We start from the raw sequence: 14257 nt of genomic DNA, 5'->3' as shown, positions 1-14257 counted from the left end.
CATATTTGAGCAACAACAAGATGTTCAGACCTGGAAGACTTCGTAAACCAGCATAGAAATTCTTAATTTTTAGTTCCCCACAACTTACTAGTGTCTCCGTCTAATAAAAATACACCAAAAAAGCATTACAAGCCTCAGTAAGGACATTCATCCCATGAAACTAAGCATATAAGCCAATGACCAAACACATTCAGCCACTTTAAGATTTAAGTTACTAGATTAGAAGTGTACTGTACTTGAATGCCACACATTGAATAGCTACACGCTTGTCCCTAATGGACTATTTCAAACAAATAGTGAAAAGGCATTTCCAAGTATGTGCATAATTATATTAAAAAAAATTTACCTGTGAGAATTGACTGGTCTACCCTTAGAGTTGTAGATTTGATGGAAGTAATTCTTATATCAGCAGGAACCTTGTCTCCAACTACAAGAAAAGAAGAGAAAGTTAGAATGTAGTTATTCGAAAGATTTCTAACTAGACGTAGTATTACCTCTTTTAGTCAGAAAAATGATTTTCCAATAACTATTCAGTTGAGTAAGATTACTAACAGCTTCTTACAGCTTTTGTGGATTGCAATACTTTAATTTTATGAATGTCCAAGATCGCTTAGGCAATTTAGACTTCCCTTCAAGATCTCTATCCCAACCTAACTTCAAAAAAGTTGTAATTCACTATCTCTTGTTTTTCTGTTGCATGACTACCATTTGACAGTAGAGGCAGAACATTCTCAAGAGAAAGATATCAATTTGTGAGAATAATGTGCTTCCACAAGTCTACAGTATAATGTTATACCCCGAATACTGCTATATATTTTAGAGTTGGAAGTTAAATCCCAATCATATGTTAACTTTATTTTCAGTAATACTACTTGCAGTCCAAATCCCAGTTAAAACTTCAGCAGAACTCTACGCTGTGTTTATCTTATGACATTTACTTCTACTTTGTAGAACACAAAGAACACTGAGGAAAGAAGCCCCCCTCGAGTAAGCACTCAAGCTGCTTCCCAACACCAAGGCAGCAGACACAGCAAGTTAACAGGACACTGCTAAAGATGGCAGAGAATAAGTTGATTGCCAGAGCTGTGTAGCCAGTTTTACTCTAGCATTTTTAATCACCAAATTAATTCTTCCACCTTTCTAGTCTCCTTCACCTGTTTTTTCCTGGTTTATAGGAAAAGCAATAGAGGAACTAAAGCTCCAAACCAAATAAATGGTTATGCACAAGCAAATTAACTTGTTAAATGTATGAATGTCACACTGACTCATGTGTGTGTGTGTGTGTGGGGCTACAACCTACAAGTCAGTATTTTTAACAAACATTTATAATCTTATTCCTAAAGTGGATTTAACAGTGCAAGTATCTAAGCATCAACTTCATTTTTATATTATGAAATAACACATACAAGCAAAGGCAGGAGAATACTTCAGTCACTACCTAATAAGACCTGATCTTGTCAATAGAGGCACTCTAATTTGTCCGCACAGCAAAATGAAAACAAGCTGCAATTCCTGCAGGAACTGCTTATGCAATGATCAGCAACAATGCACATTAACAGATAATGCCATGAGAACGTCAGGAGTGGTGCTACAGCCTTAGAAGATAGAACCACTTGGACAGAAAAATTACCGAACAGAAAGCTGAAGAGGAGCATTAAGTGCTACTTTGAACTTAAAGTAAACTTGTTCTCCATGACTTTTCCTAAGGCCAAAAAAAGAGCCCCAACCACCATGAAAATCAGCAAAAGATCAAGTAGTTTGGCTTCAGGGGTTATACATATCTTCTTGTAACCATTATGTATACGAAGGGGTCCAATGAATAGCCACAAATTCCCTTTTTGTATCATTATAGCATGTGAAAACTAATTTAAGCCACAATGCCCTTGAGCAGCAAGAGAAAATAGCATTAGACAAACAGTGACCTGGGCCAAAAATGGGAAAACTATTCAATATGCTCTTCTGATGTCATGAGGAGGTTTATATGGAGACATATAATAGCAGCTGGTTTTCAGCTATTACTGAACAACAGGCTAATACCTCAGTGCAATGTGGTGTAAGGCCTGTCAATCTGTGCGTATGCATTTTTGCTGTACTTTTAGCAGCTGGAAGACTATAGCCATCTCAAATACACTATTGCATTTGACAAAACTACGTTAAAAACTTCATCACTTTACAACACACAAGAAAAGCAGTGAATGAATACCTCAAAACATTCAAGTAACTGGACAGAACATAGGGGAAAGCTTGCAAGAGTCATCTTTTAATATGCTGCTTTCAAATAGCTATAAACTGTTCAAACTCAAAATGCAACATTAAAAATCTAAAGTGTCAGGAGGAACCCCTGCTCTAGTAGGCTATTGCTATCTAAGTGACAGTATTTCCATGAAAGTTACTTCTAATCACTACCAATTGTCCAAAGCAACAGAACAGAGATGTTAAATTTGTCACAATACTGCAGCTTGTAAGTTTATCTCAGCAATTTAAGACATGTATATTCCCTCACCATCTCCATTTTAGAAGGCTCTAAGAAAATATTCAAGACATTTCCAATGGACAGGAAAGCTCTGCATCAGGGTCAATTACAAAACTATTTTGAGCAGCTCTTTGTAAAAGAACAGCTATGACACCAAGTCATTTATAGCTTGAATATACTTTCTTGAGCTGAACTGAAAGTTATGATAGATGTGCCAGAGAAAATGTTTAGCAAGCAGTCTAGGGCAGGTCTCATCCACAGGTAAGAGTCTTCCTTTCCACATACTTTAGCCTGGGAAAGAAACCAATCTCGTATTTGGTTATTTTTGTTTATTCAGTTATACTTCAGTCCAAGAACCAGTAAAAGTATTATCCATGACTACTAACTTGGAAGGGAGCAAGACAACAAGAAACTAACAGCGGAATACGCATTTGTGTTGCCTACTACAGCATTGCTACAATTTGAATGGATATAATCCCTCAGCTTTACGTTTAAAGAGATGAGTCAATTGCAGAAATATTTTTCATCAACTATTTTTACTTAAGCTTTTAATGCTGAAGAGTCACTTGATTTCTATAACAGCTCAGAATAATCAAGTAAGCTGGTTTACAAACTGTCCAGATGCATTTTCTTAAAGCATAGTTACATATTTGGCCAAACTACCTATGAACACAGCCCCTCTAACTATAAAAGGGACTGCTTCTTAGAAGAGCAAGAGTAGGGTTTGGTTCAAGCCACCACAACTCTAGTCTTAAATCCTTTTATTCATGCACAGAACACCTTCTCAAAATTTTAATACTGAGCTTTAGCACACAACCAAGAAATCTGTTTAAAAAACAGCCTAGCCCTTATAAGGGAGTCCAAAAAAACCCATTTTAATTAACTGTGCATGAGTCTATTCTGAAGCTGACAATTTACAACTTTCACTTCTTGATAAAAATTGGAGTCACATTTAGTTTTAATACGAATGTCAGCCATTACTTCCTTTTAAACAAGCCATATGCCTTCAATGAAAATATGGACAATTTAATACCTGAAAATATTGGGTTCTTCAGCTATCTATAAATAACTAGCAATGTTATCTTGCCAAGATTCCCATTGGTTACACCAAACTTTCTAGTCTTTCTTCTCAAGTTCAAAGCTCCGCATATCTTACCTTATTCCTTCCAGTATTGTGGCAGTGTTACAGCTCAATTGCCACTCTACGTTTGCATTCTTTTACACTTATATTCCATTTTAAGCCTAGAACAATATTATTTAATCAAAGGAGCATGCCTGAAGTGAAACAGGTGCTTCAAGTGTTTGCAGAAATGACTGCAGTACCTTAAAGGATCATCTTCTTCAGTAAAACAGTTCAAATCTGAATATTTTTGTGAACTGCTACTACTTTAATCAGTCGTACTTTGGAAACGTTTAAAAATCAACTGTTGTCTAACACCATGCAAGACAGCAGGATACTTTGTCAATCTTCTTAAGGGCTGGTTAGACCAGGAATATATTGGTTTTAAAGCACTAAAATGGCTGCAGACATTGCAGCCTAGATCCTCAAAATGAATTTAAGTACCTAGTTCCCTTCAGCAAAAGGAGCCCTTCAATGGATTTCAATGGAAATACAGCATCTTAGTATCTCTGAAACCCTGGAATTATTTCATTTTTAACACTTACAATTCTCAGTTTTAGCATTTTTAAACACATGTATAACTCCAGTCCTTCTCTAAAGAGAGTTTCCTCACAAACAAAGGCCCCATAGGACAATCCAGAACACAGACTGCCCTACGCAACCTGGAAAGTTTCCTTCAATGACAAGATGACTTACATCTCCAAACTGACCTCAGATATAGAGCATATTAAGAAATGTTAGTCCTGATTTAATGATTTACTGTGACTAAGTCCTGGACTAGAATCATCAATTCATTATTTAGATATTATATGACAGCACTGATAACGTACTCTTTTGCTTCAGCAGTTTCCAAGACAGCAGTAACACTAAATATTTGTTTTCAGAATTCTCCATCAGAAGCCAAGTAATTCAGTTAAAACCTCTAGAGCAGAAACGCACTATTAGTGTGCTGCAGGTTAAATCAGTCCATGATTTAACCAGCCCAGGAAGCTTAAGAAGCAACTGGACACTTGTTCTACAAACAATGAAGCTGGAGGGAAGATAAACTATTAAAGCTCTTTGAATTTCAGTCCCTGTTATATTTTCAGCTACAGCTAGGAGTCCAAGAACTTTAGACTGCAAGAGGACATACTTCTTTCCATGCCTCAAAGGATGTTAACAGATCTTCTAATGAAAACTGTGGATGAGAGTTGGCTCAGGAAGTAGTATTGGCTTTTTGGGGGGTAAAGCTATTCTGATGTACAAGAGTCTTCAAAACAAAACCACTGCTTCAAACGTGTACTTTGAACACTGTTATCAGCTCTGTTAACCAACTCTGATCCCTCCCACAGCTGAAGACTTGCTAAGAGGAGGTTTGTAGACTTAAGTACATTAAAAAACAAAAAACACAAAAAACTTTGTTTCCCCTTTAAGTTAAACCAAAACTCACTTCTTTGTAAAGAAAGTGACCTGTTTGCAAAGAACACGGACCTAAATGATCACGCTTAATGACAGTAGTTTTTCATGTAGAAGTCAGAACGGTTGCTCAAGTACAGCATGTATCTAGCACTTTCCTATTTATGTTTAACATTAACCAAAGTTCGCATGGGATATAATTGCTAGCTGTGGCATCGGAGGGGGAGGGGAAAGAGAAGTGGAACTGGACTTTTGAAATAAAGTTCAGCATCTCAGCTCTAAACTATTCTGCCACGATTGCCTCATTTTGTAAGATTTTTCAGGCAAGTTCTGAAGAAGCGGGATACTATTTCAACACACAGATGAACAGTTCTGGACAACTCTGGAAAGAAAAGTACTTGAAAGTGAGTGAAAACATCCCCAAAAGAACAGCTTCCATACAACATCAAAGAGATTGCAGAAACACATAAAATTGTTCCCCTTTTTTAAAAATTAAAATACTTGAATAGACTAAGGTTCACTGTTAACACATTCCATATATTTTAATTCCTAAGACACTACATTCTTTCTCCTATCTTGTTAGGATTTCCATCCTCGCCTGGAGTTAGAGCATCTTATGAAATTCAGCACAGATAATGTACTATGCTGCTACTAAAATCATCATCTTTGGTTCAAAATACACCAGTGTTAAACATTCTGATGTTTACCATCAAAAGAAGAAAAAGGCTTATTAATTCTTTTGCCAGAGCATTAAGCATTATCAACTATTCTTCAGATTTTCCAACATTACACGTTATTATGAATACAGTTATTTAAGCCATTTTTCCTAATGACATCTTTAGCTTCTTAAAGAGCCAAAGTCCCCTACCCCCCCACCCCAAATGTTTCTCACCCTCCAGTTTAGAGTACACATCAGTGGGGGACATTTACCAGTAAACTGTCTTTGAAACTGAGGCTGCTGAAACTCAAGCAACTGAAAAAGACTACATTAAAAACCCTATGGCAATAGTTACACTTTTTTAAATACTCAGATGAGTAGGATAAGTAACACATACGGCATCCTACATATCTCCAAGCACTCTGATCAACCAGAGCTGAGCACTGCTTCCATTGGGGGGACAGTAATTGAAATTTGTACCTGAACAAGAGTAAAAATACATGGATTGCTTCTATTTGGAACTATACTTATTGCAGCACAATAGTTCTTGATATTAAGCTTCCTTAACATGGGCTGAGCTTAGTTCCTCTTCCCTCCTCACATATATACACTCTAGCCTTTCTATTGTGTTTGATCTCCTTACACCATCAGAAATTTAACTCTTCTTCCGTAATAACAGATTTTAAGTATTTATTATTCCCTGTTCAGGAAGTGTTAAAGTGCTGCCAAAAATCAGAAGCTCTACAGAACAGAGAGATTACATCCATCTACGCTTTTGTAGAAGGCCAAAAAGGTCAAATGGTTAACCTGAGAAGAGTTTCACAGTGAAACATATTTTAAACCTGAGCTCATTCAAAAACAGCAAGAAGCATCTCTTTTCAGCAAGATGAAGATAAAAGCAATGGTCCCTTCAGTTTTAACCATACAGCAAAGCACGTTTGCATTTACTGCCAGGAAGACAGAGCAACATAAGTTAATGAGAAATTCCTTACACTCTAAATGCAAGGAATTAATGTTCACAAAATAGCCTTCTCCATCATATACCTTGTTGCATTCTGGACAGAAAGCATTTTTGGAGCTAATTGTGCAGTGCACGCAGAAGCACAGTTATCCAAATCTAAAAACTGTTTGGGGTAGAAGTCAAAAAAACCCAAAAAACCCTTTTGCTAGACTATGTAGAGGTTAGCGATATCTTCCCTTTGAGGCAGGAGTCCTATTTCCAAATTAGATTGAGTTTGGATAATACAGGAATAAATAATAAGAATTTTGACAGTGCAGCATAACTCCAAAGAGCAAGTTTTCTTTACCACTTTCCCCCCTCCCTCAAAAAAAAAGCTTGCCTTGCCAGGGTGCTATGGTATTAACAGAACATTATCTTTATGTTCAAGCATTTTGCTCAGCACTATTTCTGCTGATAATAAATCCCCACTGAAGTATCAGTTCTATTCAGAGAATATAGCAGCAGATATGTTGTGAATTCCAACAATGAAAATAGAATTAGTTTCACTATTACAGCTTAACAATTTGGTAGCTCTAAAAGGAAATGCTGCGAGAATTAGGAGAAATATAATTCGAGATGCCTTTCCTAAGTTCTCAAACATGTGCTGAAGGTGACACGAGTTTAGGTTGTGCCCTGGCTTGAACCTCGCATAACTCCACTGACTTCAGTGGGGTATGGAATGAAGTTTGGACTGCATCCGGTTATCTCAAAACTGCCTCTGAGGTGTTAGACGAGACTGACAGCCAAAACGTTCAAAGTCCACAGAAACAGAGCTATGCACCACATGTATGTATTAACCACTAATCCCTCTGTCATGTTTGTTTTCTCATTCAAAAGCAGTACTTTATAGAAAAGCAACACAGGTGCTTATTTTTTAAAAACCAAACCTGAGAATTTGCAATAGGTAAGAAAAAAAGCTTGCAGTCCGCTTTTTTTCATATCAGAGATGCTTTCAGCAATATGCTCTTAGGAAAACCTCCAACGGGTCAATAGTCTAGGCTTCACTGTCCTCTCACTCCACTGTTTTGAAATTTTTTTTTTCCCCCAAACTAAGTACTGTTCCAAAAGTAGTAAACCCATATCCTTAGTACATAGTCTGAAGATCAGTTCTAGTTATTAGAAGAACCCAGGTACTTTGGAGGAAGATCTGCAAGAGTGTTTGCTGATCATGCCCACAGGGAGAATCCATAGATATTCAGAGCCACACTGGAGTCTGACATATTTCACCTTAAGAATCCTCCTTCCTAACTTTCTCCACCTCAGAATATACCTCCCCTTAATTGTAAGAGTAGCTATGCTTTAGGAAGAGGCTTGGAGAGCTCTACAGTTAGAATTAAATGCAAAACAAAAGATACAAAGCACAATTTTTTTCCTATGTCAGAATACTAAATATTGAAAATCAAGCCTTGTAAAGCAGTTCTAGCATACTTTATGCTAGGTATAAACTTAAAACTAAATCTTCAAGAATATTCACCAACTTAATAAGCCTCAGCTTCTGGGAACTCCATGTATGTTATTAAGCTGTTAAGTACCCACACGCATAACAGCAGATGATAGGAATCACTGTTCAGCACTTAAGGGAAAGAGGGACTCTTGTGACTCCAATTTGTTCACTTACAGATTACAACTAATGAATATTAGTTTATAAAAATAGGAAAGTGACATACAATATGTCTAAAAGGAGAACATTTTAGTCAGGAAAACATAGTGAAAGCAAAGTTCATTTTGGTTCCCAAACATATTGTTTAAAAATAAGTGATATGAAAACAGTATATCCCGATTTGTCAGACTGAACTTACATAACTTCTAAAAACTAAGGCCAAGCTGTTTCAAGCTTCTCTTTAAAACATTACTTCAACCAAGGCAAACAAAAAATTCAACCAAAGCATCACATGCCATCTTTAATCTATTAAGACTGCCACTAGCTACAAATTTAGACTGCATCCTCCAGGAAGCTAAGCTTTTATAGCAGTTGTAATCCATTTTAAGACAGACAAACTGAAAAGCCATTTGAGGACAGCATCTGATTGTTTTTTTTTTTTTTTCCAGTTCATCAATTCTAAGAAACAAACCGTGTAGCTTAGTAACCTTTAAACACCAGAGTCCTGAAAACTATGCCCACCAGAGGTCAGCAAACAAATTCAAGGCATATATCCCATACCCCTAAATCCCATCTCAAGCCCAAGGAGTCTGATTGTACATTGTTTTCTGCCAACTCTGCTTAAGTGGACATGGAAGAAAATCTTCCTAAACAGATACAGTTAAGGAAATAACATGTGGTCCATGTCTGAATGGTTGGAGCCCGTGTGGTGTCTGCCATTACATCTGTAAAGTTTTAGGGCAGCATTTAAGCTGAATTTGCTAGCTACCCAGCATAGTAAGAAGAAATCGTTCAAATGTTCTGCAGTATCTGTGTGCACAACGATCCCCAACATGAGAGAGTATCCTATCACTCGCACGGTAATCTAATTTACTTGAAGTTACTGCATATTTACTGTAAGGTGACAATGCAGTTTCCCCCTATTACTTCCAATTCAAAAAACTGAAAACAAACAAACAAAACCCACCCACAAACCACAACATCTGCTTAGTCTGACAAAACAATTAAAAAAAAAAACTCTTCTAGTAGCTTTATTTCAGAAGTCTACAGAAAAGACTGAAAAGCCTGTGTAATGAATGAAGTCAAATTCTGGAAATAGCTTAAGGAGCCAGAATGAAGAGTAATAGTATAAACCATTATTGTATTGTCTTTTGGACGTATTCAGCAACTCGAGTGCCTTTAAAGGATTGAAGACTACTGAAAAGACCAAGTAACTTTGGAAACATTTCATTGCAACTTGTTCTCAAGGAACTCTTACAATGTAAAGAGGCAATTCTCCCCACCCCCCAATAAATTGCAATACCAGTGCACAGTAGGAACTCTACAAGCAAGAACATTCTCTATCAGATCCAAATAGAGTTACTTAAAATTAATAAAGTTGCTACAGCATTACATACAATTACTCTGTAATGAAGATCTGCAGAAAGCTGCTCAAAATTACGTATCAACATGGGGGAGAGACCCATCACCTGGTTATTTACACCACTCGGTTGAAAGATATTTGCCTGGACACACAAATGTCATTGGCACTTGGCCTAGAATTCCATACCAAGATATGTATCCTAGTATAAAGTGCTCTGTCACTTCCCTACATGGTCATCTTTTTGCGAACACCATGTCAAAGGCCATCACAATACTCTTACACTCGAGACAGAGGCATGCACACAGTCTCTCTCACCTCCAGGTCTTGACACTAATGCTGATACACACTGTATTGCTCTTCTCTACTTAGGAGCTTTTCCCGAGTTTGATACAATTACGATTTCATTATCATCCATCTTCAAGTTAGAATGTATTGTTTCAATATCAGAGTTCTTATTATGCTGAAACACTTATTTTCTGTAATATCCACACCACTTATCCTTAAACATAACATTTATGTAGTCACCTTTGCTTGAAGCTGTGTTCGCTTGAAACCGTGTTTGCCAGTAAGAAAAATGATGACTATAGAGCACTTAAGACTGGACTGCTTGACCCCACCAGTATAAGTGTAGAAGCTCATACTATTTAAAATACTCAGTCAACCAACAGACTAGACTACCTATATTAAGAAAGGACAGCAATACAAGTCAAATTATTTTTATTTCTCTACTTGAGCATGCTAGTTTTAAAATGCGCCTTTTTAATTCGTTCCAAAAATGTTAGGCTATCAGACACTGTTCTGTCAGCAGATTTAAAAATAACGCAATAGTACCCTTAAAATGTGGGTGCCATGTTTGTTAGAGAGCGCCTAGTGTTATAGATATGCCAGTCAGTGGTTTGTTTTCAATTCATTTCTTGCCTTCAGATTGAAGCTTTCTAAAGAGATGTCTGAAGTCCAGCAATTGATTTTTATTGATACTGACAATACACTGCAAGGTAAGTAAAAGCTTGCACATCCCCTAGGTGTTCAATGTACAATTTTGAGAGCTGTTCTACTCTGTAAGATGAAAAAGCTATTCCTTTGCCACTTCTGAAACAGAGAATCAACCAAAACATTTTTTCTGTGCTCTAGCCACCTCACAGAGCAAAATCCAGCATTTTTCCCCTTAGTGAGATATCCCAAACCAGTACGCAACACCAGTCCCCTATCTGCTGTTCTACCAAAACTGCTTTAAAGTACAAAATCAATATATTCCCCATGACAGAAAAACTGCTTCCAAAATTGCCATTCTATTGGTGGCATTTAAAAGTCAGGACAGTGATTTGGACTAGAAGCCTATTGCAAAATCTGTAATTCATATAGTTGTTTGCCTCAAGATGATGCAGAAAGTTTCAGCTGCTGAAACAAAATGGCATTGCAAAAGTCATGAGTGTAAAATTGACTTTATGGTTCCAGAAGTAGAAATAGTGAGGCAAAACAGCAGAGTAAGTGACAAGGCATCATAATTCACCCTTTATTTCAGCTGTCAGCACTTTGTATTTGTACTTGTTCTTCACCAAAAGATACTAAGAGGAAACTAGCTTCAGCCTTCATGAGATTCACACTCACTCTCATAATTACCCTAGCCAGGGTTGCCGCAATTGAATCATCCTATGTACAAAACGGAGGCTCAGGATGGGGTTAGGGAACATTAAAGTGTCTCAGGGAACGAAAGTCGGGCAGCCAGCCAAGACCAACTTCATTTTGAGTGCATACTCTCTTTGCCTGCTAATTAAAATAGCAGGATAGTCAAGTTTAAGGATATATATTTATCTCCTCCTGAGACAGCTACCACCTCTAAAAGCAAAGTGACACTAGTGGAAAGAAAGTTTGATGTACAACCTAACTTGTTCCCAAAGGAACAATCACTCAGTTAACAGTTGATAATGACCTACAAAATATGAGCATGCAATTACTCCTGACATTTAACAAGAATCACCTACTTTAATGTTTTTGTTAGTTTGTTCCTTCCCACATAAAAGTCACTGACCAGGCTAATTTAGAGAAAAGTTATTGCTGTGGCAATACCACCAAAATATAGTACATATTTCTGAAGTATCCAATATTTTTATTTTTGCACTCCTTCCATATAAAGGCACCTCCTTTATAGCAAGTTTAAACTATCAAAAATTGCGATGCAAAAGTCTAATTTAGGATTTTTATTTTATTTAAGAAAGCAGAATTTCAAATACTTATACTTGAAAAATAGGAAGTTCTACTTTGTACAGCTGTTTCTCTATTTGTGGTCTCCCACAGAGCAACAGGCAAGACATAGATGCACTAAGGAATTACGAAAGAGGATGAGAATAATGACATCGGATGCTAGCCACATATTAGCTTCGAGGACAGAGGAAGAAGCTTGTAAAGAAGCTGAAAAGAACAGCTGCTTTTTTTGTTTTGTTTTTTTAAAATAAAGGATAGAGTGCAACTAATCTTTGCATTCCGGAAACTAAAGCAAACACATTTAAAAGCAAGGAAAAATATTTTTAATAGAAAACAGATAAGTTGTGACATAAAACATTTTGAAGCCTAAATTTAGAAAATAAAATCTCAGAATAGTGACAAATGTTAAAACCTGTACTACAAATTAAGATGTTTTGCTTTTAGATCTACCAATTAAAGTAGCAATTCAAAAAACAATCCCTCAGTGCAAATGCACATTTAAGGTAATTACAGATTAACAGAAGCAAGATTGTTCCTAAGGAAAGCACACACTTAAGCTCTGAAAATCTCCTCTAGGGCCTGGGATCATTAACAATTTCAAAATACATGTCGAACACATATGTACTATGTAAGTAAACCTTACCTGCGACTTCTACGATATCACCTGGGACAATGTCTCTTGCTTTAATTCTCTGTACGCTTTTTCGATCTTGTCGATATACTTTGCCCATTTCAGGTTCATATTCTTTAAGAGCTTCAATAGCATTTTCAGCATTTCTTTCCTGAAAGACAGCAAAGATGCATAATTTTTAAAGCTCTCATGACAAGGAAAAGTAAGTACATCAGATCAAGTGCAGCAGCCTACGAATACTGCTGACTGCTCAGCTAAATTTATTCACTCGGAGACTGATGTGACCCACCCCATTATGAGGTTCCTAACTGGAAATCATTACAACATAATTCAGACATTAGTGGGTATTCAGAATCTAGAAGCTGTTTATTCAAACTCTATAGCATTTCCCCATCAAGAATATTCACTCTGTCTTGTTACAGAGAGGCCACACAAACAGTTTTAGGTGTCACATGGATGCTTTCTGATATTAAAAAAAGCACTGAGACTTGAAACTAATGGATATAGCCTTGTCTCAACTGCAAGTTACTAGCTGGAGCATCTTAGACTCAGACTAGAATGGGCTAGTAGTATTGGAGGGTCACTTACTGATAAAAATTAGAGGTACCAAATCAAAGGCTAAGTTAAGACAAAACTCAGAAGTTAAGGTAAACTATTTAAAGATGCGTTACATTTTACCACAGGGCTAGCCATAGCAGCTATAATTCAAAACTCTTCAAAGAGCATATTATCAACTTAATTTGTAAACTGTTAAAGATTCTCAGGAAGAAACTTCTAATCTGTATGATCTAATTTCACTTAATTTCACTGAAATTGAGGCGAGTCCCCACACACGACACCTTTTCATTTCCATAAGCACTAACGCAATAGCCTTCTCAAGTGCAGTTCTCTCAGCTAAGCACTACCAGAGATTCAACATCTTGATGCCACCTAGATAAAGGACAGCATAAGAAACCAACATCTTATCACTACTCCTTCTCTAGCTCAAGGAAAAGTAACTTATTTCTCATTTCCTAACCTACTGACAAGTACAGATGTCATTACAATCCTGATGTTTACAGATAACATTAAGGGTACATATAGTTTTTAGAATACCTGAGTTTTTCAAATATATACCAGCCTTTCCAGATGACAACTTTCTCAAAGCAAGTGTCAAAACAGACAATCTTCAGAAATTCAAAGGTTGAGATATTAGTTATTTCCCTATAATGCTGCAGCTCACACAACATTACCAAAGCTACCTCTAAGGACTTATGTTTACATGGCACAACTCAGTGCCAGGCAGTGCAGAGATACCAGCTCAGATCCTAAAATACTAGCTCCATATCCCACTAGCTAAATTAATTCTGCTCCTCAGCGCAAGAATGCTGGTAGTGCTCTTACCTAGATTAACTAAGAGTTTACATGAGGCAAAACCTTAACAACACAAGAGAAAAAGTCTCTTAAACTGGATTTTTCCTTCAAAAATAAGAAAGAATTAAATGATTCAGCTAGGACAGCCCACTCCGTTAGACCATATCGCACTGTTTCCTGTTTGCTGGAAGTCAAAGTAGTTGCAACACACTATCTTGTCAACCACTGAAGTATTAGGAGGTGGCATTTGGGGAGAAGGCCACATGAAAGGCAAGGTTGAGGAGGGCAGAGTTAAGGCTATGACTCACAGTTGCTCAGGTCTAGTACCTGTAGAAACAGATACATTTATGGGTGGAGACTATGTACTGCAACTTATTTTCCATGCCCATTAAAGCAAGCAAGTGACTCATTTAATCTGTACAACTCTGTTTCACAATTAAGTTCACTGCATGCAGATATATA

General features: G+C 36.9%; 1 protein-coding gene across 4 annotated transcripts in view; it reads right to left on the bottom strand.

Moving 5' to 3' along the window:
• The window catches only part of ATP2A2 (ATPase sarcoplasmic/endoplasmic reticulum Ca2+ transporting 2), a 49211-nt gene that overhangs the window by 23918 nt on the left and 11036 nt on the right, over nucleotides 1-14257 (bottom strand). For all 4 annotated transcript variants that reach the window (XR_003261363.2, XM_064521989.1, XM_026114630.2 and 1 more), the window contains exons 5-6: nucleotides 12455-12593; nucleotides 347-427 (exon numbers count right to left, since the gene is read on the bottom strand). Coding sequence is in view for 3 of the 4 variants with exons in the window: in XM_064521989.1 (XP_064378059.1) it covers nucleotides 347-427; nucleotides 12455-12593 (220 nt within the window). In the remaining variant the exon portion in view is untranslated. The remainder of the gene's footprint in view (nucleotides 1-346; nucleotides 428-12454; nucleotides 12594-14257) is intronic.

This window comes from Dromaius novaehollandiae, chromosome 17 (genome assembly GCF_036370855.1).
Source record: "Dromaius novaehollandiae isolate bDroNov1 chromosome 17, bDroNov1.hap1, whole genome shotgun sequence".
NCBI classification, from domain to species: domain Eukaryota; kingdom Metazoa; phylum Chordata; class Aves; order Casuariiformes; family Dromaiidae; genus Dromaius; species Dromaius novaehollandiae.
The sequence above is the reverse complement of the archived record's forward strand: the minus strand, read 5'-3'. Positions and strand labels throughout refer to the sequence as shown.